At 41.4% G+C, this 26,922-nt stretch overlaps 1 protein-coding gene across 2 annotated transcripts; it reads right to left on the bottom strand.

The window, feature by feature from the left end:
• Positions 1-13,772: 13,772 nt before the first annotated feature.
• CD86 (CD86 molecule) lies at positions 13,773-25,024 on the bottom strand. 2 transcript variants are annotated; one of them, XM_075412880.1, is made up of 6 exons: positions 24,908-25,024; positions 24,724-24,773; positions 22,448-22,789; positions 18,177-18,488; positions 15,974-16,108; positions 13,773-15,418 (listed from the first exon to the last, which is right to left on the bottom strand). In XM_075412880.1, the coding sequence occupies exons 1-6, from the start codon at positions 24,973-24,975 to the stop codon at positions 15,345-15,347; spliced, it is 981 nt and encodes a 326-aa protein (XP_075268995.1). In that variant the 5' UTR covers positions 24,976-25,024; the 3' UTR covers positions 13,773-15,344. The 2 variants fall into 2 exon arrangements, with proteins under 2 accessions (XP_075268995.1, XP_009930556.2); XM_009932254.2 differs by having other exon boundaries at positions 13,773-15,174.
• Positions 25,025-26,922: the final 1,898 nt, after the last annotated feature.

Below are 26,922 nucleotides of genomic sequence, written 5' to 3'. Positions count from 1 at the left end.
GACCACCAAAATGTGCCTTTGTAGTGAAATACCTGTGATTTACCAAAGGGGAGACTGATGCCTACTCAGGCAATGAAGTATTATTATTCCCATTGTAGAGATGAGATACTCAACACTCAGTCCTGTGTTCTAATGAATGAGTGACATTTGAAACAACTTTTATATGTATATACATGTATCTGCCCACCTTTGCAAGAGCGCACATACTGAAACACATGCAGTTAGACAATGCAGCAACACTTTCGTTTAAATCTCAGCATTACTGCAGGCTCTGCTTGACTCCCTGAGCCCTAAGCATCAAATCTCCACCTGGGACACTGTACATTGCAGTACTGATCCAGTCAGTATAAAAGAAGTTATTTACTGCATATAGAGCTTGACTACAGCAATGCCAGACATGTTTTATCCAATGTATTAAACATCAGTGTTCAAAGTTTAAATTCGATTTATGCTTGTAAGTGCTTACGTATCTCTTGATTTGCTCTCATCAGCCAGGAATGAAACTAGAAATAGCACAGTGCTGTACAGATAGATCAGATTGTTCTTGCAGTACTTCAGACTACGGAACTGAAATATGAAGTGGTTGTTTCTTTGATCTAGAAAGTCTGAATAACACCTAGAGGACCAAAATGATCTACAGGAAAGGGCATGATGGAATGTATTCATTTTGCCAATGTCTGTGATCTTGAATGAACCGTGCTAAACATAAGCAGATGTTTGGAAAATAGGCAAAGTTATTGGCAAAGGCCCTAATAAGAACCGCGTTAGAAGAGTGCCTGATTTGCAGTATCTGGATAGGCATCAGTGATGTGAAAAAAATAGAGAAAGTTTACAAAGGAGTCTTAAGCAGTTTTTTGTTTCTGTGAAGGGCTGATTTTGAAGTATGTCTTCCTCCTGAAGTGGCAGTAAGACCCTAAACTTATAAACATAGTGAATGGAAATTCTGTGGGAAGTAATCTATGGGAAAAAAAAGATTGGGGAGATTTGAAATATTGTTCTGCTGATTTTGAAACCCACTTTTTCCATTTGAGCTTCTGAATATTTTAAATCTTTTAAAACATAAATATTGGAAACAAAAAGATTTTCCAGTTGAAAAAGAAGGCTTCATTTTGAAAACATTACATTCAGATATCATAACTACATAATTTTTTCCCCAGACTTTTCTGAGTCAATTTGTGAAAAGCTGCTCTTTCTCACTAGCAGGGATGGTTTCAAAGAATTAGCTTTTCCTAATGCAAAATGTCACTTCAGAAAATCTGTAACCAGTTTTAAGAACCACTGTGTTTAAAAGCAAGGCAAAACTCCTCACACGGGGCCTGGGAGCCCATGCTGCTTGTCAGTAACAAAATTATCATCACTGGGTGGTAACTAGCTTTTTATCAAGAGCTGTCAAAAGGTACAGATCAGCAAGACCAGCACAGAAAAAAAGGTGCTGATGCAGGTATCCTGAGTAGGAGGCCTGACCATGCAAGATGAGCAGATGATAATATGACAGGTTTGTTTTTTACAGGGGCTGGAATTAGTGGAGGCATCAATTAGCCACATGGATATGCACACAGGGAAGCGTGTTCTCTATGACTGCATATGAGACAAGTAATTATTTACAAGGCAATCTGTGTATATCTATATTGTCCCCAAGATGGTAAACTTCAAAAGTTCTCGATCAGGTTAGTAAGCTGGTCCCTACTGCCTACTGACAGCCTCCTGGCACTTCCCACTAGCTATATCTGCACCATACCGTTGTTGCGATGCATTTCCTTAGGTGTCTGGGAAGCGAGCAACTACAGAAGGATTACTATGGAAAATCTATTAACACTGCTGTGTACTGACTGCACATGTACTGTGGTCTAGGATCCAGGCGCCATGGAAATGCCAGTGGCTGGTTTAAGAGATGCAGTTATCAATAAAAGATTAAGTATACTCATTTGGATGGATGACAAGCAGGAATATTTGCTCTAGATAGTACAAAAGCATATTCTGACAAGATATAGGATATTTAAACCAGTAAACCAATACTTCCTTTAATCCCCATTTGCCAAACTGCTATTTCAAGCCTCAGACTTGACTTGTTTCCTCCACTGTGCTCTTTTCCCCTTGCAGATCAAAGTCTGTCCAGATTCTAAATCTGCTTGTTGCCTGTTTGCCATTCAGAAACTTCTACATCCTTTTTCAACCTGGTTCAAGCAAAGCCCAAAATGCAGATTTCCTGTTGGAAAAGTGTTCTGCAGTGACTGAGATCAGTTGTTGAGCAGTTGGTTCAACAAGGAAGAATGGCATTGTGGATCAGACAGTGGAGTGATTCTCAGGAGGTGAGATTCTGTACCTTGCTTGCTCTTTCAAAGCCCTCCTGTATGGCTTCAGATTGCTTAACTTTGTGTTTCAGTTCTCCCATGGCACAGCGTGACAGTACTTGTCTACTTCCCTTGGGACTTGCTTGCATATTATAGTAATGCTGACAAACTGGACACCTAAATGACTAGATAGCTCCAATGCCAATTTCTGTATCTGCCCGGACATACACCTGAGTGCTACAAAGACACTAGGACCTTCACAGGTGCCATCCCTTAAAGTTAGTTTCCTAAGTGTTTCCTCAGCTCTTCTTTGGAGCTGCTTAGCTCTATTTTTTCAGTTCCAGTCTTTCTCTATTGCTGAAAGTTTACATTTCTGCCAGATTATAAACCAGATTGCAGCTAATGGTAACAGCCATTTAATTTTTTTTTAATCTACTTTCAGATGCAGGAAATAAGCTCTTTGGAATTTTCAGCTAGTCAGCTGTCCTTCTGATTTCCTTCGAACCATTTATCTGTAGGAAATGTTAAACAATTGCTGTGGTTCATCTCAGATATTTCAGTGGTGAGCTATTTCTACATAGAATGAATATGACACATACAGAATTAGACAGGCCTTCACATGGCTCCCTCACTGAAGGTAACTTAACCTCTCAGATGCATTTCCTTGTGGCTGAGATTCCATTGCAGGGTCATTTTCGAGATGTGTTTCCATAGCAAAGTCTCCTGGAAAACCAGTAGCAGATAACTCTGCACCAGATCTCAGTTCTCTATTTTCATGTGGGGGTTAGGCTGCGCGAGAGAAGTCGTTCAGGGTAAGGTCCACGACACCAGTGACTTGGTTTTTACTCTCACCAGGGACATTGCAGAGTACCCTGTAATTATTTTCTTCTGTGTCTTAAAGGTGGCAGGTCCCTCCTTTGTTCTGTGAGTCAAGAAATTTTACTTGGTTCAAAAACAATCCCCCCCAAAATATGCATCTTCATACTTTTTGCCTTCTGATACATCACACAAGTTGTTTAATTATACACTAGGCTGGATGACTAACAGGGCAACCACATTTCTTTCACTGAAAATAAATCCTACCTAGCACCCTGCTGCAGAAGTTTCTGAACAGAATGGAGCTTCAGGCAAATGTGTTTACTCTTTCCTGTGTAAAGAAGCAGGAAACACCCACATCTCCAAATATGCAAACTCACACAGGTAAGTTCTCCTTCCGATGCTGGTCTATGCATACTGATCAGAAAGATAAGGGATGAGGCTGTGATGTTTCTGCTAGTTCCCAGCATGGTGCTTGCAGGATTGGTTCCAGGGCCTGTTCTATTTTCTGGTACAAAGTGTCAGAATTTTGCCTCTTCTCACAGATCTTCTTATTTCAGTTGAGTGGCTTTATCACTCAGCTGCTAAATCACATCAGCTGCTTCCAGATCTCAGATTGAGGAATAGAGTAAGCTTGTTCCTCTTAAGTAACAGATATTTTTGTTAATCACTGGGAGAAGACCACTAGACAAACATGTCAGAACAATCTGCATTCTCTACTGTGTGTAAAATCTAACTCACTTTTTTCTGACACTGCATTTCTAACAGCTATATTGGACTAATTGCTTAAAATAAAAGCAGTGGATCTGCCCACTGAATGCTGAGTATGCATTCAGTAGCAGTATTGCCATAATATACTAAGGAATGTATATTTTTCTGATTTTGTCTCACCAAACTACTGTGAAGTTCCTAATGCACCACGATCTAGATTCACCTAACTAATGCTCAGAAAATTTTCATCAGGAGCTACAGAGAATCTCATTTTTTTTCACCCATAATCTTTGTGGAGAAATCACATAAGCCTGTGGTGGTCTCCTGTTGTCTTCATCTTTTCACATAAACAGCATTTTGGTCGTATTTACATCACCTGGAAGCGCTAGGAAGGCAAAGACCCATTGAAGTTGCCTGCCATCAAATATACTGCATTTGTTGACATACTTATTTGAGGTTATTTAAGGACTGCACTTGAATCAGGAAATTTATTTCTCTGAATGTTTTCTCTGCATACATTTTTGAAGCTTCTTGTGCAATTTGGCTTTCAGGCAACTTTTTCTTCTCATATTAGCAGGGCTAAGTCCATGGAGGGTCCAATGACTTTGTTTCTGAGCCAAGGAGACATAAGGGCTCACAAGATCAGCACAGAGACTGTTCTTTTACTTCAAATTATTCAGACGTATACAGTGAAAGGTAGAAAATAGTTTCTCCTACTACAGTCAAGGTATTAACTCCAACAGTTCAAGTGATATTGATGGCTTTCTCCAGAATATTATGTGTTCTTGGAACATGCAGAGCTCCTGCCAGGACTGGAAGGGAGGTGCATTCCCTGTTCTTTTGTTGTTTTTTTTCTTTTTTTTATTCTTTCCTACACACGTAAGAGGGAGAAAGGGAAGAAAAAGGACTGGGGGTTTAAAGTGCTTTTCAAATATTGCCAAGGCAGAAACTTCAGTTAATATTGCTTGTATAGCCAGAGTAGGAATGTACACAAAGTATCTCAGAGAAGATCACTAATAGGCAAGTAACACTTTTATATAAAGCCAATAAATAGTTATGGTAATATCTCCAATACTGTAAGTCCCATGTGCTCTTCAGTTTACGTCGTAAAATGACCAGGGAAAGCAAAAGTTGGCTGCTAAAAACCCATAATCACAGGAATACTTGCTTCGTTCTGACAGAGCCTTACATCTCCTTTGCTTGCTGTCTCCGGTAATGCCATAAGGACATGATAACACTGCGTCTCCTTAGGATGTTGAGGACACCAGGGAACGTGGCAAAAGGATGTTCTGCAAAATGCCACAGTGACACCCCTACCCAGCTTCACACTTTTGTCAGTGCTACTCTGCATTGTACAGTGGGTGTCATTATGGGTGTGTAATAAAAGCAACGCTGGAGCCTTCCCCTGTAGGTGCCTATTCAATCTACCTAAATCTTTGGAAATTGTCAGAGGTATGTAAGAGAATGAATTTTCATGTCTCAGATGGCCAACGGGGTATGGTGATGGCAGATGGCTTGTATGGAGTGCTAGTGCAAACTGAAAGGCTGTAGCACTTCTTGTTTTTTCACAGTTGTGCCACATGAAGACTTTTTGGAGGGCCTTACCTTCTCTGGCCTTCTTGCTCTTTGCAGTATTACTTAATTCTACTCTTTTCATATTGTTATTTACTTTTGAAATTGTACTTACTCACACCAATAGAAGCTTCAGGAAATACAGCTGATGGAGAAGAGTATATGCAATGGGGTTGTACTGTACTATGTAGCTTAAAAAACACTGTACTTACATTGATACATGTCTAATCACACATTAGATAGTGGAATCTATTTAACCAAAACTATCAGGCCTCTTTATTCCCTGGTAGATCAGTCTCCCAGTGTTTCTCTTTAGGTCAGCTGAAATCAGCCCACAAAGAAAATTCAGTACAGAAAAGACTTTAGGTATGAAAAATAATATTTCAACAGATTTTTTATTTGCAAAATAATTTCTTTAGAAGTTGGGAGGAGGGCAAAGAATTAAACCTCAGAAAGGATTATTTTTATATTTATATGTTCTCATTGTGATCCTTACTTTGTTTGGATTGTATAGTACTGACACTCTTGAAATTAAATGCTTTGACTAGATTTTTTTCCCAGTTTTTACAAATGCTTTTTTCACAATTTCCCTTTAAAGAGTAAGAATATACTTTAAATTATTAACATTTTCCCTGCGAAGAAAACGGCTTTCTATCAACTGCAAATTTTACCTTCAGGGTTTATAAGTTTCATGAAAAAGGTACCTCTCCCCTTAGAGAGTCTCTGTCTCTGATGTGTCTGGATTCTCAATGATCTGTACGTACTCCATTCCTCCTGTTGCATTCAATTGTCTGAATATCTTTTCACTTTCAAACACATCCTATAATTAATTTTCTGGCTTTTCTAAACCTCAGACTTGTCCCATGGCTTCTTTTCTGCCCAGACTGCCTTACAGTTCTGCTCACTTGAATAAATCTTTGTATCTTCTGGCTACTTCCTAGTTTTACAAGAAAAGTTCCCAAAACGTGAGTGGAACAAATCGCAAAGAATTTGTTGGGAGTGGGCTGGACTTGTGGGATTGGTCATGAGCCAGGCCTGAGAAGAGGAAGAGAAATGACAATAAAACTACAACGCAACATTCAAGACTGGCAAAGAGAATACATAGATTCTCAATACCCCATTTCCAAAAATTGCTAGCTGCCTCTGGGGAAAGGATAAAAAGAGTCCCACCTGCAGGGAGGAAGATGCTGGTGGGATGACTTCTGTCCATGTAGCTCATGACAGAAATGTGCCCTGGCAGCAAACATGCTGACGGTATCTGGGGCTGCACTGACAGCAGCATTGCCAGGAGATCGAGCGAGGGGAGCTACGCTACCCATTTTTACTCAGCACTTCTTAGAAGACACACTTTTACAGCAGTGTATCCAGACCTGGGCTCCCTGATGCAAGAAAGGCGTGGATAAACTGGAGCAAGTTTGGTGGGAATCCACCCGGGTGGTGATGGTGCTGGAGCATCTGTGCTGTGAGGAGAGGCCGAGGGAGCTCCCTTTGGCTTGGAGCAGAGACACCGAATTGCGTCTTTCCAACACCTCCAGGGAGGTTATGGAGAAAATGGAGCCAGGTTCTTGACAGCGGTGCACGGTGGGAGGATGAGAGAGAGAAACCGAAAGAGAGGTTCGGGCTGGGTGCAAAGGAGAACTTTTTCTGCGCGAGGACAGTCAAGCAGCAAAGCCCCCTGCAAGGCTGTGCGGTTTCCATCCTAGGAAGTCTTCAAACATGACCGGACGAAGCTCCGAGCAGCCCAGCCCGGCCTCAGAGCCGACCCCGTTTGGAGCTGAAGGGTGGACTGGAGGCTCCCTGACGTAGCTTTCAGCCTGTGAGCCCCACGCCTCGCCACAAACGGCCCCTGCCATCAGCAGCCTCTCCGCAGACCCGTCCGTCAGGGCCGCCGGGCCTCTGCCGCCGCCGCCGGGGAGCGCTGAGGGAGCCGCCGCCGGCCGGCAGCCTCGGGCGGGACCCCGGGGGGCCGCCAGGGGGCAGGCGAGGCGCGCGCATGGCCGCCCCACGGCCGCGGCAGGCGGCGGAGGGCGGGCTGCCTGGCTCTCGCGACCGCCCCTCGCTGCTTGCTTGCTTTTGCTTTCTTTCTTTCTTTCTTTCTTTCTTTCTTTCTTTCTTTCTTTCTTTCTTTCTTTCTTTCTTTCTTTCTTTCTTTCTTTCTTTCTTTCTTTCTTTCTTTCTTTCTTTCTTTCTTTCTTTCTTTCTTTCTTTCTTTCTTTCTTTCTTTCTTTCTTTCTTTCTTTCTTTCTTTCTTTCTTTCTTTCTTTCTTTTCTTTCTTTTCTTTCTTTTTCTTTTTCTTTCTTTCTTTAAGGAAAAAAATTGATGTGGTATCGAAAGGGTACCGGGGTGACGGTGCAACCGGTGAGCACCGGCGGCCTTTGCCCGAAGAGAGGCCATAGCCCGGGCTCCTGGAGGTGCTCCCTGCCTCAGGGAGGCTCGGTGGGAGGGAGGAGACCACCAGGTTTGCTCGGGAGCCTGGCGACGCTGCTGGTCGAGCGTTCCTGGAGAGCAGAGGAGGAGAAAGAGGAAATAAAGAGCCAAGCCCAGCGGCCTGACTAGGGACTGTCATTGTAAGACATGACGACGTTTTTCCTCAGTGTCGTGCTGCCACTGCAGGTGTTCACGTTGGGTTTTAGTAAGGCTGGTGACAGTCAGCTTCCCAAAATTCCCCTGCAGGTGGATGTCTGGGATGCGATACCCTTGAATCCAGTTTTCCACACACTCTTCGCCAATTAGAGGAAGCGAAGGAGTGGTAAAAACCGAGAGGAGAAGAGAAGTATGTGCCATAGTACCTAACTCTGGTTTCTGGAGTCAAACAGCTGCTTTGCATTACTTCAGGGGAAGCTGGGTCTTCATGTGTCAGTGTGTTATGCTGCTAGAGCATTTTGGTATTTCACTTGAGAAAACCTACTCTGTTCCTCTACTGCAATTGGTTTTATACTTTTTCTGCTCTGGGTGCATACATAATACTGGAGGACTTAACCACTGACCCAATTAAAAAACCCCTTCCTAGTCCTTATAGTCTAACTGGATTTCTGTGAAGGCTTAGGTCTGCAATCTAGTTCTCATTCCTGAGCACTTCTAACCTGATACCCTATGATTTCAAAGATGTTAAGAAGTACGTTTACCTTGTAACGATCAGCCATAACTGTAGTTGAACTACAGCAGAAGAAGGAATTAGCTGTTATTGAGAGGTTCATTACTTTCAACCATCTTTTCCAATATAGCTGAACAAAGACGACTAGCCATATGGTCTGCTGATACCGATCAGCATAATTCTGCCAGTTTCAGCCAATCCAATCAGATCAAACCTCGCCTGAGACACTCTCCAAACAGTAGTTGGATCTTGTACAATATCCCAGACTTAGAAAGAAAATCTCTGAAGAAGGAAGATCTCAGGGTTTTAGAGTCCTCCTCTTCTGGATGTCTGATCTGATAGGAAAAGCTTGATTTCTGCCTCACTCAAAATATGCTCTGCTATCATAGGCAACTTGAGTAGTGGAAGCTGTGACCACTGACAATTCTCTCAAGAAGGTATTTAGCTGTGGAGGAATATGCTACTGAGCATCTTCTTTTCTTTCCTTGGGTTTGTCTTGGCTTTTCTTCCCACATAGAGTCTCTTGCTAGCTGTCATAGTTTTTCCCCCTCTAATATTTTTTAAAATCAATCCCTTTCTATTCTACAGTACAAATATTTGTTATATGCTGGCTCTTTCAGATACATTCCAGCAACCTGCTTATCAGTCTCTTTAAACTCAACTTCTTTGTCTCCTTTCCATGCAGCAGCACATGCAGGGAGCTGACGAGCTGGAAAGCAGCTTTGCAGAAAAAGAGCTGGGGGTCCTGGTGGACACTAAGCTGAACATGAGTCAGCAACATGTCCTTGTGGCAAAGAAGGCTAATGGTATCCTGGGCTGGATTAGGAGGAGTGTTGCTAGCAGGTCGAGGGATGTGATCCTGCCCTTCTACTCAGCACTGGTGAGGCCACACCTAGTAGTCCTATGTCCCATTCTGGGCTCGCCAGTACAAGAGTCACTTGGTAGGAAGGATCTCTCACATCTTTCTTATCTATCTAGACAGATTCATCAGGTCCCTTCTCCATTTCCTCCATCATCTGCATAGCTTGAACTCCATAAACTTCACATTGTAAACTTGCTTTGTAGAGCCTTAGTCACTTTTTATAGCTTCTTTTCTGTTTCTAATATTTTAACAACTTTTTGAAATATGACTTACGGTTTTGCACATAAGTAGTGCTTTTAACAGTGCAAGGTAAAAAAGATGTCTCCTCTGCTTCTGTGTCGTAGTCCCATTTTCATACCTGCAGGGATTGCTTTAGCCCTCTCGGCTGTGAAACAGACTGTAGTTCCGGCAAGCTGGGAGGCAAGTGAAAGCTGTTTTCATGGTGTGTCTTGAGACCCTTGAGAAGAGTCTTTGTCAGATTGTGGATTCTGTAATATTTGTAGGAGAGAGGGAGGGCAAAGACGAAAACGGGCTTAAAAGAACATTGTTGACATGGTAGAAGAGTTCTCAGTTTTGAACACTCTGAAAATGGAGGACTTTCTCTTGCTAACAGCAATAGAAGTAGGCTGAGGAAAGCTTTCGAAAATTATTCTGAAACAACCTAGTTATGCTTTTGATTTAACTTTTATGTTTTGGGAAAAGGGTGGGAAATATACATGGTTCATCAGCTGTGCATGTTGTGTGTAACTGCAGCTTGAGCTATTCTCACCTCACCTTTCCATTTTTTCCTAGTTCTATGTCCTTCTGAAATAATAAGCACTGCTTATTAGGGATGGGTGGCTAGGCATAATTGTTATGATTCTCATGAGTTTTTGTTTTAAGAGCTATATTAACAAAAGCAGCGGAAAAAATGGTATGCAGGTCTCAGCATCAAGCACACACCAAATGCAAGAAATCTTCCATATCTGCCATAAAATTCGCAGGTATGTAAGGAGGTATGGCAAGTTAAGGACTGTGAGAATATTCTGGATTTCAAGACTTCTGTGCAGAAGCTCTCTTTGCTAGTGGAACTGCTGCTGGCTGGGGGGTAGACCTCCTCAGAAGGCAATGGGCAGACAGCTGCCAGAACCCTTTATTTCCTGGGTTCTGTGAAACAGGTGCTTGTGCCTAGACTCTGCACTTGATGCACGTGCCCTTCCTGTTTCAAGCCAGCCCAGTGTGTCACTCTTTTCCTTACACTTTCTCAGCCCTCATCCATTTCCTCCCTTTTTCTCTTCTTCCACAAGCTTTCCTGCCTAATTGTACTTTTTGTCTTGAGAACCTTCTGGTAGTCCATCCTGAGATCAGAAAACATGTCTTCCTTAGACTCTTCTCTGCCCCAGCATTATGGCACACCCAGGGCAGAAGCTGGGAATGCAGAGAGACCAGTTATGAATTATGACAGGCCATCATTCCATTGTAGAAAAGTATTTAATGTCCAATTTTTTTTTTTTCTTTTTTCCTTCTGAGTTTGGAAAGTAGGGAGAAAGAGAATTTGAAACCAAAACTTAGAGGTAATACACACAAGAACTAGATTTCTTTAATAGAATTGCCATATTTCTGTGGTCAAATGTAACCTCCAGTAGCAAATAATTGACCTGACGAGGAAAAGGTTTGCTAAAGGATATTTGCTATGAGGTGGTTTGCTAATGACAATCCCCTCAGAAGTGACAGGAATATTCTGGAAATACAACACTTCACTGTCCCCTCACCTGATAGCCATAGGGAAGTATTGCTTGTTGCAGTAGCACTGGCTGACATTAAGAAATCTGCAGTGAAACCAACTGACTTTCCTCTTCACTAATGACCTGGATAATGAGAGCGAATGTACCCTCAGCAAGTTTAAAGCTGATGACTGGGAGGAGTGGCACACCAGAGGGCTGTGCTGCCATCCACAGGGATCTCAAGAGGCTGGAGAAATGGGCAGAGAGGAATCTCAACAAAGGGAAATTCAAAGTCCTGCACCTTAGGAGGAATAACGCCATGCGCCAGTACTGGCTGGGGCAAAGCATCTGGAAAGAAGCTTTGCAGAAAAGGACATGGATGGCCTAGCAGACAAGTTGAAGATGAGGCAGCAGTGCGCTCTCAAGGCAAAGGAGGCCAATGGTATCTGGGCTGCATCAGGGAAAGCATTGCCAGCAGGCAGAAGGAGGTGGTCCTTCCCCTCTAGTCAGCACTGGTGAGGCCCCACCTGGAGTCCTGTGTCCAGTTCTGGGTTCCCCAGTACAAGAGAGACATCAACATACTGGACAGAATCCAGTGAAGGACCACAAATATGATTAGGGGACTAGAGCATCTCTCATCTGAGGGAAGACTGAGCGAGCTGTGACTGTTCAGCCTGGAGAAGAGAAGCCTCAGGGAGATCTCAACAGTAAGTATAAATGCCTGAAGCGAGGGTGTGAAAAAGACTCAGCCAGGCTCTTTTCAGTGGTGCCAGTGACAGGACCAGAGGCAGTGGGCACAAACTGAAACACTGGGGGCTGCCTCTGAAAGGAAACCCTTTTTTTACTCTGAAGGGTGACTGTGCCCTAGAGCAGGTTGCTGAGATAGGTTGTGGAGTCTTCCTCCTTGGGGATACTCAGAAACTGTCCGGACGTGGACCTGGGCAACTTGCTCCAGGTGACCCTGCTTGAGCAGGGGGGTTAAAGTGGACAATCTCCCGAGATCCATTCCAAACTCAGCTCTTCTGTGATTCAGTCCTGGTTAATCAGTGAACCTGCAGCAATCTATCACAACTGTAAGTCTGATGACAGAATTGTACCTTAGGGCACTGGATACTGGTTTAACACACTGCTTCCATTTCTCTGTTAGCATTTTCTGAAATTCGTAATATTACGCCTAAAAATAAAGGAATGGTGTTTTTAAGTGAAGCTGTTACATGCTGTGGTATGTAGTAGGTGTATGCTCATCTGTTTGCTTGCCGTGTTTATAGAGTCACTAAATGACTGAAAGCATGCTGTAAAAAGAAAGCTATAAAGTGGGTGAGGGGATTGCCTGGAAATTTGAATGTGTTCGTATGGAGGACAAAAATGCCAGCACATCAGCTATGCTTTTCCTGTGCCTTGCTACTGTTCTCATTACACCTGCTAGTGCAGAGGATTAATGCATTTCAACAGATAGAGACAAACTAAGATTTTCCCTGAATCCCATCTGCTTTTTTCCCCTTAACTCTCTTTAGATGCAGGAGGGAATTAGAGTTGATTTTAAGGGCAAGAAAAGAGGAGGTAGAGAAATTGATCAGGTAATAGAAGGAGGTTGGCAGCCGAAAGTCGAGGGATGGCAAGGGGAGAAAACAAACAACTTCACTAAATACGTAAAAATTAAGGATGAAAGGGAGTTGTGAAAAGGTAAACCTAACCAAACACGTGACTTTTCCCGCTAGTTACAGCTGCTGATAGTGATACTAGACAGTGTATCAGGGTGAAAAGCCCCCTCAGAGGTATTCATACATGCTGCAAAAACTGTTGAATTTCCAGGTGCTAGGAATTTTTTTTCTGTGCTAAGTGAATGTGCTAGAAAAGGACTTGAGCCCTAGCGCAGATTTCCAGATACGTTATCCATTGTGGAGGAACTGGTTATTGCTTTTCTCCTAGAGACAAACATGAAAGGTTGGTGATGGTTTTTCCCTCAGCGCATAAAGCTAACCAGATAAGCAGCACATCAGGATTTAGGGACTAGTAAGAGAGTTCTGAGACTGTGAGTTCAAGAGTGTATGTCTACGTGCGTGAATCTAGTCATATGGATGACAAAAGACCCACAAGGCTTGTTGCTTGGGTAGAAGCAATGTGGGGTTTAGCTGTTGTTCTGACGACCTCATATTAGGGAGGATTTGAGGTGGATGACTTGAGTGGGAAGGGAAAATGTTGAAAAAAATGAACTGAATTACAGCATGTGTTAAGACAAGCAAGAAACATAACACAAATCTAGTTAGTATCTATCTGATTTAGCATACCTGATAGCGTAACACACGCTTTATTTAAGGAACCAAATGTTCATCAAGAGTAAGAGAAGACTGTGTGATCCACTGGAGATATATTTGACAACATGCAGCATAGAATCAAATGGCCAAATTTTCAGACTGGAGTTTTGTATCTGATCTTTAAGGTGTATAGGTCAATAAATCAAGGAGGTATGCATACACAGAGTTGTGCACATACATCCAGCTCCATGAATGGACATATGAAACCTTTAGTTGTGCCATTCTTGGTCATTGCAGCAATACCTTTTTTATTCATTTGCTTCCAAGAAATAATTCTGGGAGTGTTTCCTCCCTGAGAATACCAAATGAGGCTATCCCCCAGTATACTGCTTTAATGGCAGGAGAAGAAAACACCAACACAGAAAAAGACTTATATTTTAATAAGTCATTAAATAAGGTCTCTAGCAAATATAAAATTTTACATAAAAATAAAACATTTAACTTTTAACAAAATTTGAATTATATTAATATGAATGAAAATATTTGTAATGTTAGTGTAATAGCTTAATAAACTGACTCCCAAATAGTTTAACTAACTCAATAGGACACGTACATTCTTCCACACACTTGAAAATGGAGTAAGAGTGAGGTGGAATCTAGCAACTCACAACGTTATTTAACAGAAAAGTATTTGTACCCAGCAGAAACCATCAAGAATTTATGCCCCCAGGCTGCAGCTCTGAATTGAAATTTCTCTTGAGAATGTGATGCTAATGTCCTTGCTCTTGCTGAAAATGTCAGACCTACAAACACAATCAAGACCTCAGAAGAATTTTGTCTCAATTCTGCTGCATTCTTCCTCCTGAAAGATGACAGTGCTGTCGAAGAAAATACACTGAAGGGATTGGAGAACTGGCACATTTTGAGTGAAATGGAGAGTCTTTTCTGACAGATAAAATTACTTCCTATCTGTCTTCAAGGTTTGAAACAAAATTAAGAAAGAGAGAACATAGTCAACCAAATTAGAATATGATCTACTTATATAATAATTTTTCATTATCTGCTTAGCTTAATTTTGTATATTTAGATTTACACGCTTATAAATGATACCTCATACTTTCATTTTCTATCCCTACATCCACCTGAACAACTAGTACAGCATCTGGTCAGAATACAGAGGAACAAAGTGTGGAGGTACTAACTGTCTGGGCATATTAAGCTTGGATGGTAGTAGAAAAGACTTACGGTAACCAGAAATTACGTTTAAAGCAAGACTTTCCTTCAGGTGATTTCTAGTTTCAAATGCTTGATAGCAATTGCACGACTTTTCTCAGAAGATGGAGAAGTGCCCCAAAGTTCCTCTTTCTGCTGTGGAGCTTTACAAGAAAACTACTGGTACAAAGCCACACTAGCTCTGCCAAAAGTGCTCATGATTAATAGCCTGTCTCTGATCATGTTTCCAGTGATGGTTATGATTCACAGATTGTGGCCTAACTCTTTCTATTTCTGAGACATTCCCTCCTGTAACCCATGCAGACTGCTTGCTTTATTTACTCTCAGGATTTTACAATGTCACAGTGCATAATGAAAGATACAGCTAAAAGATGGTCATGCAGACAGGCAGGCATCACATTTAGTACCGTTCTGGAGCAAAAATAAAAGCAGAGAACACTGGACAGTGGATTTCAGCCATCAGACAAAAATGCTTCATGTTGTTCTGTAGGGTATCTGGGAAGGATTCTTGTTCTGGCAGATCATCTAAGAATATGAGACCTCAGGCCTTGCTATGTGGAGATATGGTTCCCAGTCAGCAGTCTGGCTGATGGCCTCAGTTCAGGCTGGATGGCTTCTAGACTGCTAGACTGACACCTAAAATAGATGAATATGTGATTTACAGAAACATGAGAAATAGGAGCTGAAAATGAGTTGATAGTAGATGTCCAGTTATCTTGGGATTTGGAGAAAGAATGAGGTAGGGCTCAGGACTGTTGGCTGTGTAAGTGAACAGGACTGACTGTGAGGAATGCATTTCCCTCTTGCTACAAGGAAGGACAGGCTCTGATGTCAGCATCAGGATCCTTTCCGTGCACAACAAACCCGGGACTGCTGAGACCTAGTGTTGGAACAAAACGGAGAAATGCAATGCAAAGACTGAATTCTGTTCCCAGTACAAGATGATTCTTCCAGTCCAGTGTTGGACAGCATGTGGTGGAGCAATGCCTTGATCCTTTAGCTCTGTGATGAAAGATACTTGCACTGGACAGAAGCCTCACCTCATCCCTCCCCCCAGCTCCACCTTTCTTATAAGTGGTGATGGACAAGAAAGGTCTATACAGTTCAATGATTTTAGGAGCCAAATCTACCAGTAAACTGGAAAAAAAGAGATGAAACTGCAGGAAAGAGTGGTAAGCTGGTGCCATGGCAGTGTCACAGAGCACAAAGAAGAGGGAGAAGTGGATCCCAGGACAAGACAGGAGAAAGATATTTTGACTTGTTGCTGGATGGACTAAGTTGTTGCAGGAACTAAATTGTCTGAGGAAGTTTAGCTTAAAACTAGAGTGAAACCTAACTTTCTGTCAGCGGCTTGAATGTAGGTAAAGGGATGATTACAAAGAGCAAAGCCTGTGACTTCAGGGACAGTAGAGCTGAATGAGAAGTAATAACTTACTCTGGTTGGTAGATGAGATATTTCTGTTCTTCTTCAATATCACAAAACCCAGAAGAAGAGTGATCAGTATAATCACAGCTATAAGTGGGCCAAAGAAATTTATCTTCATTTGCTCCATTTCTTCCCCCCGTATCTCTGAATAAGAAAACAGAGGCGATACACACAGCAAAGATTTAATTTGTTGACAATTAGCTTAAACAGTCTATCCCAATTTTACGTGAATTAGAAGTTTAGGGAAAGGTCCTTAGCATCCGTTGCTTTTACAGTGCTTTAATAGTATCGATAAATCACTATCCACATTGCTTTATTTCCATTTCCAACAACAAGTGAAGCTACTTGTTGTCCACTTCAACAATAGTAAGGCAAAGTACTGTTTCTGAAGTTTGGCTAACGTGAGTGATCAGCAACTTGATTAATACAAGAACCTATGAGGCTGCTATTGTGCTACTGCTACTCTGTACTACTGCGCACGTTTGAAGAACCTGAGATATGTTACTATGTACCTGTTGCAAATGATGGTCAAAGCCTAATTAATGCTGTCAGGCATCCCTGGCAATTGTGAAAGTAGCAGGGAATGCAAAGGAGTTTCCCTCTATTTCTGATTATTATGCTTTTGAGCTTTTGGTTGGTAGGGTTAGAAACTGATAGAGCTTCAGTTATCACCAAAGAAAGCTTTTGTTTATGTGGAGTTCCTGGTTTCTTACCCACCATTATAGCTTATCAGGTGGCTACTTTCATAAAGCCAGGGAGGAGAAAAGAAAAATTGAATAAGGAAGAGGAGAATGCAGCACTATAGCTAATATAGCTAATATAGCCATGTTAACACTCGTGAGCAATGTGCAGAGCTGTGCAAACCTCAGAAGACTTCTGTATTGTACTTTAATATTATTTTAAAATTCTAGAATGTAAGGACATCAGAGGCAGTTTGATGACTTAACCCTTTAGCTGAATTTATATGAACAAAACTGCACTGTGGAACTTTGTTCAGAACAAATGGCAAGATTCTTTTACATCTGCAGTAGTAAGGTGCTTGCCTGTACTACCCTGGTAGGCTTTCCTGCAGTGCTACCATTCCCTCTTGGCTGTTCGTGTCAGTTGAAGCACAGGTCTCCATCTTCAACGTTGTCTAAAGGAGACGTGTGCAAGCCAACCAAACTTATGACCAAAGTGGGAATTGTCTTCATTTTGATGCATTTGTACCATAGCTTATAAACAAAAATATGTCAAAGGATGTTTTCCTGTCCAAGGAAATAAATAAAATACAGCTTTAATTTAAAGAAAGGATCAGTCATGTGGAACCCTGATATAATCCACCAGTAAAGTCTTACTGGAACTCAGGTCCCCAGCTGCTTCTTGCAAGAGATGTCTGACAAGAGACACAATCCCAGAGAAAAAAAAATCCCCAAATAGTCATTTTGGAATGTGCACTTCATTCTGACAAATGTTATGAAAACCGCCAAGAATGCTTCCAAGACTAGTCAAAGTTTCATGGCCTTTACACTTAAACTCAGCACAACCTATTTGGCAGTTTGTGAGCCAAATCTGGTCCAAGGGACTCTTCTGTGTAGCCTTCTAGGCTTCCCCTCTAGGGAATGATTAAGAATAGCAGCTCAAGCACTTAAACATCAGAAAAAAACCTTTTTTACTGTCAGGGTGGTCAAACACCGGAACAGTTTGTTGAGAGAAGTTGTGGAGTCTCTATCCTGGGCAATAGTTAAAACCCAACTGGATAAGGCCCTGTGCTACCTATTGACCTTACGTTGAGCAGGCTGGTTGAACTAGAAGATCTCCAGAACCTAAACAGTTCTCTGATTTTGTGAAGCGGCAACCTCTCTTAACAGTTAAATGTCACCTCCAGAGACTGGTTGCTGCCTAACCCAGATATCCAGATTGCTTTGTTGCTACTGGAGCAGCATCTAAGGAGGGGATGAACAGGGCTGTGTTCTGGATTGTGTAGCAGTAGCTTTCCTTCTCTGTGACCTCTCCTTTCTGTAATAAAATTTCCCATATGGAAACGAGAGGGAATTTGGTGGCCGTGCCTGTTGGTGAACAGGATGGAGAACATACAGCCCTTGCAACCAACTCCTACTGCTGCCTCGGATTTATTCCCTGCCTTGACAATGCTGCTGTCTGTGATCAGCTCTACTGCAGCGTGTCCTGCTCCTACCCATGCAAAAATTGAAGTGGGCAAATGAAGACTCACCTATGCCTAGTGGCACTGAGACAAGGCTCCCCATCTGCTTTCCAAGGTGAAGCAAGCAGCTAATATTAGTGAGGGTGTTTGTAGGAACTATGATATTCAGCTTGCTGGTAACATTGTACAGCTTTGTTACAGCATCCTGTGAAACATCCATGTGACGTATTTGTGTGTATGTTGTGTTTTCACGTGAAATTAGCCAAGTCATCTGCTTGGGCTCTGGATAACCTCCACTGGAAGAACAGGAAAGGTTCACGTATTCGCTGGGCTTTTGTTCCCCAGTGTGCAGCCATGCTATCTCAGGTTGACTATAGTTGGCTGAAACAGACCAAAGAGAAAGCATCATGAGTTAGACATAGCACATCTTGTGACAGCTCCTGCCAATTATTTAAGATTTTCAGGCAGAATCAAGTCAAAACAATTTTCCCAGGAAAACAATGGGAGTCCCAAGAAGGGTTTGTTACGTTTTTGGTGTACCTGTAGACTTGCTGTTGCATGTCCTCAGGCTCTTTCGAGTACCTAAGTCTGATCAGCCAGACACTGAGCCTCTGTCTCTCCTATCTCCTTTAGATCCATAGACACCTCAGAGTAATAAAACCTCTCCTGCTTGCAGGTCAATGTGTAAGCACAAAATGGAAATGGGACACAGCGCTGCCTACTCTCGACCTCCTGATTAGGTAAGGGGAAAACCACAAACTTGTAACTGTGAAAAGTACTGAAAGAAATCATCTGAGGCACTTCAGATGGGCTAAGCTGGAGGTCCAGTGCTATCACAGGTAGACATATCCTTGGTGTCTTTCAGTATTATGAGCAACCATTTTGCAGCATATAAAGTAGTTCACTCAACATAATGCTAGGTCTCCCTTAGCTTGGCTTTTTATGTGGAAGTGACTACAGTACAAGTTTTTCTGCTTTGTATCATTGGATACTCATCCCAGTCAATTAAAAACATATCTGTTGCTTTAAAAAGTCATGTTTCTCAGGCAAGAAATAGTGAAACAGGATTGGAAAGAATTATTTAAACATAAAGTATTAATAACAAATAGAAGGTTTTAACCAATACCCTCTATTAAATAATCTCCCAAATATTCTCAACCAGGATTTGTTTGGTGAAAAGGTCATAGTGGAAATAATAGACTGTAATGGAAAAGGAGAAGGAGAGAATATAGACACAATACTGACTGCATGTTGGCATACAGCAAGTTAAAAAAACAAAAACCCAACAACATAACCATGAGACTTAAGACTTAATTGAAAATACTTCATTATTTTAGTGCTGATAGGACTAAAGACAATACGGAGAAATATTGGAGAAAGGGAAAAGGACCCTTAGAAAAATATGAGCCTAAGAGGCTCTGACTCTTCTGCACACACACTCAATGTGTGGGATTCAGACTCTAATCCTTGCCCTAGTGAATTCTTAATATGGATGGATGAAGAAATATGATGTTGCTTTTATTTGCTGTATGTCAGCACACAGAGAGAAGGCTTTAGCTTAGTCACTTAAATCCCCAGGAGAGTCCATGGCTTTGAATTCAAAATGGAAAAAGGATCACCTGTTCTACACCCCAAAATTTAGTGAAGTTTTCCCTCAGGAGAGCTAAATTTTCCTCTTTGTCCTCAAGGTCTGACTTGCTTAGCTGACTGCTGACTCCAGCTTCTGGTCTGGAGTATTTATTCCCTCTTTGGCATTTTATAGGAAGGGCAGGAATGTGATCCATGGCTGTGAAACTTGCCAAATCTTCCAAGTCATTTAAGAGTTTCAATCTTATTGACAGTAAACATGTGGAAATAGTGGAATACAACCTGATCAAAGCACTTCTGTTTTTACGGCTTCTGGAACCTCAATTTACTGAAAAGTGATGTTTGTTGCATGCAGGGTGTGGGTTACGTATATGTGAGCTTTGGATTTTTAACAGAAAAACATGTTTCAGGAAGTGTTTTCTATTTAAAGATAACATGTCTTCCAAAAACGCTAGGGGCTTAGATTTAAATACCTCAAGAGACAGCAGATCGATCAAGCCCTTAATACTTTTCTCAATGGCTTAATCATCCTACCTGATTTTGTTCTGTTTTCTAGAGTGACAATGGTGTGCCTTACTTCTCACTTGCTTCCAGCCACTGACTGACTATATATTTATATATATATTTATATCATATTTTCACTGAATTAATTAGCCTTTTTTTTAATATCCAGTATTTTATGTGCATTTCAGATTCCCACACTCTGAAAACAAGACTCTTCTCAGTCTTCTGTGTTATAAGGTATTTAGAACGATCTTTTAATGTCTCCAGTTGGACTGTATTTTTTCCAGCCTTCAGATAACTCTAGCAGGGATTTTCTTCACTCAAGTTTTTCAACATCCCCTTTAAAATGAGGAAACAAACTGTTAAATCTCTATTCTGACATCAGTTTCACTCCCAGCACTTTGAGTGGCACATATTTTGAAATAGCTTCCCTAGTCTCACCTACTTCCCTTATTGATCCATCCAAAAGAAGAACTAGAGCCACGCTATAGCAGCAGAAGTTGCAGTTAACCTGCTTGTCACCATGGTCCCTACCTAGTTTGCTTCAAGAGCCAAAGTTTTCCATCATGAAATTTCCCTTGCTCATTTCTGGAGAATGATCTGTGTTCATAAACCATCCTGGCTGTACACAATACATATAATACACATATATCTATATATATATTGTCCTAATGTAATACATATAAATAACACATGTAAACTGTATAAGAAGGTGCTTCAGTATTTCTGAATGGGCTTGGTCACCAAGTGATCTAGATAGCTTTGCATGACTGCCCCATCATTCTTGCACAGCACTCAATCTGTCTTATGTCCATTTCAGGTGTGACACGCCATACTACAAAAAGCCCTCCACATATGAGATTCTAATTAAGAAACAGAAGGTAAGCACAAGTACATTTCAACATTCGTATTTTTCTTCTAATTATTTTTAAGGGTTTTTTTTAAATACGATTTTATACTGCTCCTTCCTTTGGTAGCTTATTGAACAAAAAGTCATTTGGAAGGAACACAGCAGCACATAGTTTAAAACAGTCTTCCCAAGATAAACGTTAAAAGGTCTGGGAGAGTTTTAGTGCCTAAGTATGAGATTTCTATAACATGTTTCTCAGATGTTGGCTAAGTTGATATATGATTTAACTGCTTGAATTAACTGAGTGGTTGATGCTAAGCATCTCTTAAATTGGAGGCCTTGATATAGAGTCCACATTATGAGTTTCTGAGTTCTAAAACTTTGCTGAAAATACTTGTCAAGTAGATTCTGGGAGAATAAAAATTAACAATCTAGATTTTCTATCTGTGGATCGAGGGAACACTTGCTGGTAGCACAAAGTTAAATGGGCTCAGACATCCTGGCACTCCATTTTTGGCTGTTGTTACACATGGCCTGTTCTCTTTTGAAGCAGTATGCTGAAGCCTGAAAACACCAGTGGAAGTTAGAAGCTGTTATTTTTAACGACTAGCACTGTCACAGTGGAAGAGAGAACACAGGCATATGGACAAAGATTACTAACAGAACAGTGTAAAGTTGAAAAACATTAGAAAAATATATTAGGAATTACAAAAAATATTAGAAAATATTAGGAAAAGATTGCTTCCTCACTTCTATTCCCCTTTTAAAAGATTTGCTGCCTTTTCCTCATGCAAGAAAACAGGTTGAATCTCATCAACGCATGCATTTTATCTTCAGAGGTAATTTTGGTCTTCCTTTAACTGAACATATGAATTTCTACTCCTCCACATATGAGCTTCTCTTTTCTTTATTTTTCCTGAGATTTATATGATCATAAAATAGCTGGGTGTTTGCAGAAATCTTGTTGTGTCTCAACTGTAATTTACCACCGCCAATGATAACTACTGCTACTTTTAATAGAAGGTAGTGCATCAGATGCAAATAAAGAAGTGTATTTTCCAGAGTCCTAAAAGCCATAAAACTTGCAGGAGGCAAGAGGAAGAAGGCAGAATGGTTTTCACTATAAAGTATGACAAGGTAGGAAGCAGGAATGATGCAATATTGAGCAAATTGTTGCCTCATTTTCTACTTCTTCTGATTGCTTCCACCTGAATACTTTTCATTCAGAGCTGAGGATTTTCTGTTGAGAACGCTTCTATCCATCTTTAGAAATTCTGGTCCAGTGCAGGTACATCTTCAGTGGCTTGGGGACAGTACCACACATTTATGGACTGAACAAAGTGACAGACAACCTCCAAAAAAACCCCAGACCAGATGACTGTTAGAAGAGATTACTTACCGATGATGTGCAGTAAGCACTCAGATGTGTGTATGACCTTTGGTGATCCTTTATCTCTGTGCTGTATAATACATGTATACTCTCCCTCGTCCACAATTCCTGCATTCAACAACTGCAAGGTCCATTTCTCCATATCCATCTTGGTGCGATTTATATATTTAGGACTAAGGTTATCATGTATTTCTTGACCGTAGTATACTTCGTGAACCACTTCAGCAGCACCTTTTTGCCAAAAAACTCTTAAATCCTTTATGTCAGTTTTCTGAGAGTTTGGAAAATAGCAGGATAGGTATGCAGTGTGATTGAGAAATGACTTCACCTGATGCACACTGGCAGCAATACCTTAGACAAAGATAGAGAAGAAATTAAGATTTCCATCAGCTACAAAAGAACACCAAGTATTTGCTCTCACAGAGGCAATGCTTAATGACAGTAGCAATAAAAATGCCAGCATTTAGACACAAATTCTCCCACTAGGTATGACAGGACACATAGTTCTTCAAACTGACTCGCTTAGTCTTGTGAAGTTCAGGTCATAAAGTGTTTCTTATTTTTCTTCCTGTATTTTACTTTCTAAGGAAGGCCTACCACCCAGAGATGTGTCTGTATTTTAGAAGACTTACATGCAGGCAAAAGGTCCAAACGATTCTTGTATACACATTCTTAGTGAGATTCTCCCACAAAGGAGATAGTTGCACAATTTCTTTTCAAAAAGTTGAGTTCACTCGCCTAATAAAATAACACAGCACTACAATTTCGAAGAAAATGCAAAGTGTGCACTGTGTGCTAAATGCTAGTGTCTGGGGAATATATGATCAGAAGGTCAGAAACAGGTGAACACTTCCAGTCTCACTGAAGAATTAATCTAAAGTTTAATGACAAATTAAATGTCAGATTTAACCGTTCTGTAATTAATCTAGCGTTTAATGACAGATTAAATGTCAGATTTAACTGTTCTGTTGCTGATCTTCTTAAGAGAAACAGTCAATAAACATAATTATGCCTTCGTGCAAACAAAGCATGAACTGTATTACACAAGGGATGATTTTTCTCCTGCTTTCATCACTGCATGCATCCATTATTCTGGGTGGTGATGGGCCAGGAGGACTGTCTGTTCTTGGAATGAGAAATACAGTCTTCTGCCGCAGAAGATACAAACACCTCTGCTGTGTTCAAAAGGAGATGATTTACAGTCTTTCTCCTGGTAGTCCTGGTTTTGGCTGGGATAGAGTTAATTTTCCTCCCAGTATCTGCTGTGTTTTGGATTTAGCAGGAGAAGAATGTTGATAATACACTGATGTTTTTAGTTGTTGCTAAGAAATCAAGGACTTTTTTCAGTTTCCCATGTTTGGCTAATGGGCAGGTGTACGAGATCTGGGAGGGAGCATAGCCAGGCAGCTAACCCAAGCCGGCCAATGGAAATATTCCATACCATAGATATGATGCTCAGTATATAAATGGGAGTTGGCCAGGGGGAAGGAATTCTTTTTCTTGTGAGCTTGAAGTTCTCTGCGAGTTCAACGTTTTTCTGTGAATTTGGCAAGTTCTGTGAGTTTCTGTGAGTTCTGCGACTTCCGTGATCGCTGCTCAGGGACTGGCTGAACAATCAGGCATCGGGCGGTGAGAAAAATTGCATTGTGTATTCATTGTTTAGCATATTCATCATCATCATTATTATTTTTATTACTACTACTATTATTATTATTCATTTCTTTGTTTTCTTATTAAACTGCCTCTATCTCAACCCACAAGTTTTACTTTTTGTCCATTCTCCTCCTCATCCCACTGCAGGGGTGGGGGGTGAGCGAGCAGCTCTCTGGTGCTTAGTTGTCAGCTGCCAGCTTAAACCGTGACACCGGTGCAAAGTTTTGACTGCTCCTCCACAGCACCAGACTGCAAAATAATCTCCATGGCTGCCTAAAACTCCAGCTGTCCCATATCAAACTGTCAGTTTTCAGTTTAATACTGCTCTTATCTATGATATACAGAGGTGATATACACACATTTTAAAGATAGATTTAAATTGAAAATTTAAGGGCAACATAAAATAAGTGTAAAGTAAACGTATAAAGTTGAAGAGAGAAAGTACTTACTCTATATTTTATAGAGTCCCTGTACACAATTTAATTACGTGTCACATAGGCTATATAACCTTGATTGTGCAATAGAAATTATTAATTTCTACTAAGGAATGAGCTTCTTAGAGAATGAGAAATTATCACATAGCAGGACCCAATAATGAAAACAGTTTTTACAATTATAAATGCGCCTTTTACCTGGGAGAAGTATCATAGCATAAAGGAAGAATATGCAGATCTCCATGACGCTGTAAGAAGGAAGAATAAAAGAAATATGTTAGAGGTTGAAAACACTCCAGTACCTTCTCCAGTACTCACAAAGAAGTGATAAAACAAGAAGCAGCTTTAGCAAGAGAGAGACTATTGAGAAAGTTAATCTCACCTTTTCCCATGGACTGGTGCAATGACTTCTGTGTGCTTCACAGCCTTTAGCAACAAGAAGCATGCCATGACAGATCTCTGGTTTACGGGGACGGTGATGTGGCGCAAGATTGCTGCAGACAGGGTATGCCATAGGAGGAACACAGAGCCCCCGGGGTGCAAAGGACAGAATGAGTACCCAAAACGCCTGGTGCAGAGGAAAGAGGAATGGGGAGCATGCTTGGCCTTGGCAGTGGGGGAGGAAGATGGGGGAATTGAAAGTAGAGGGGGAGGAGAGAGTGACACAGAAGGAAGAGGTATGGGACATGGCGCGGTGATGTCAGCTCCCAGAAGCAATGAAGTGTGTGACCTTCAGTTTTGTAACATGAACCTATCCTTCACGACAGTAAAACCTAACGGAGAGAAATCCTATATGATTTAAAGAGTTGAGGCTAAACAGCAGATAATTTGTGGTCAAGAAAAACTGGTGTCTATTTAGAAAAAGAAAAAAGCCCTATGACTCATCTCACAAACAAAACACTTCTATGGCTGCTTGGGTTCATGTGGCATAAGCACCTATAATCCTGGTAAACAGCCAAACATCATTCCCATACATCAGTGAGAGAATGGCATGTGCATCTGACTGGCCTGTGGTTGCTGGTTTGCATTTTAGCGGTACCTTTGTGTTTTTCTGGTTCCTTTTCCATATATTTGGGCGAAGCCTCCACCCATGCCAAGGTCCTACACTCCCCTCCTTTAAATGGCTCCAGAGAATCCTCTTTTGCTGGAGCAGATGTAATAACTTCAGCTCTTATACTACTTAAAAACATTGAGATTGCTGTCTGCTGTCCTGACTGGTAGTACAGCTGCCTGATGGTTTCCCGTTTTTTGTCATGTTTTATTTAAAGCTGGCACACTTTGGTCTTTACCTTTACCCCAGGTCTCTGGGAGCAAGACTATCTTCTTCTAACACAGAATTCCCCTGAGACTGCTGATAGGTTTCTTTGTGTGTGTGTACTGTCACGTACAGAGGTGTGAATGTTATTTTTTCCAGACCAGATTCGTCCTGCCTTTTCTTAGGAGGGAAAAAGAAGACCAAATGTCTCAGAGGGTATAGATAATTTTCTTTGTGATCCACTTTTCATAGAAGGAGGGAGGGCTTGTGCAGAATCCATGGTTGTAGACAGAGGTCATTCTCTTCCTGCTCCAGCTGTCTTACTGCATGGTGAACTTTTATGAAGGGGTTTTCCTCCTAGGCTGGGCCCACTGAATTAAACCACGCAACTGATTGCCTGAATAAAATTGCCTGTGCCAAGCCTCTGAAAACTACAGAAACTCCTTCTCAGCAGTCCTATTTCCCTCCTGTGAATAAGAATTTTTGCTTGCAGTGAAGTAAAAAAAAAAGATAGAGCTATTTTTTTGATCCTGTGCAGGTGTGTAAGAGGAGAAATTAAAACAATTTAGCAACTGGAAACATAAATGAAGTAGACAGAGTGTACTGCTATATCTAGGCATGTTTTGCAATGACTGTCTCACAGCAGCAACACCGGAACTGAAAATAAGAGTGAGAGAGAGAAGTAAAACCCAGGCAAAAATACCAGAGAACAGTCCTTGCCTTTCTTTCTGGGTTGGATTTGGAGCTGCGAGGACAGAAGTCTGAAAGATCCTATGTGGTTTCCTGGCTGCTGTCTTCCAGGAGAAGGCGTGTTGCTGGGGGTGGCTGCATGAAGAAGGATCCCGTGAGTCTGCAGAGGGGTGTATGCCCACATTTCCTGCAGACAGAGGTCACTGAGTGTGACAAGCTGCCTTTCTTACGTGAGCTGCTTTATAAAGAGCTGCTGAATCATCAGTCGGACCAACAAAACTTCAGTGCTGCAAGAAGCTTCCTTTCCCCTTTTTTACAAGATGCCTTTAACCAGCAAATGCAAATCCATGGACCCAGTGTCCAGAAGACTGAGGGGAGGAAGCAGAATTACACAGTCTCTGTGTTGGCTACTTACACCATTTCTTTGCCATATTCAATACAAATTCTTCCTC

This window comes from Opisthocomus hoazin, chromosome 1 (genome assembly GCF_030867145.1).
Source record: "Opisthocomus hoazin isolate bOpiHoa1 chromosome 1, bOpiHoa1.hap1, whole genome shotgun sequence".
Classification (NCBI taxonomy): domain Eukaryota; kingdom Metazoa; phylum Chordata; class Aves; order Opisthocomiformes; family Opisthocomidae; genus Opisthocomus; species Opisthocomus hoazin.
The sequence above is the reverse complement of the archived record's forward strand: the minus strand, read 5'-3'. Positions and strand labels throughout refer to the sequence as shown.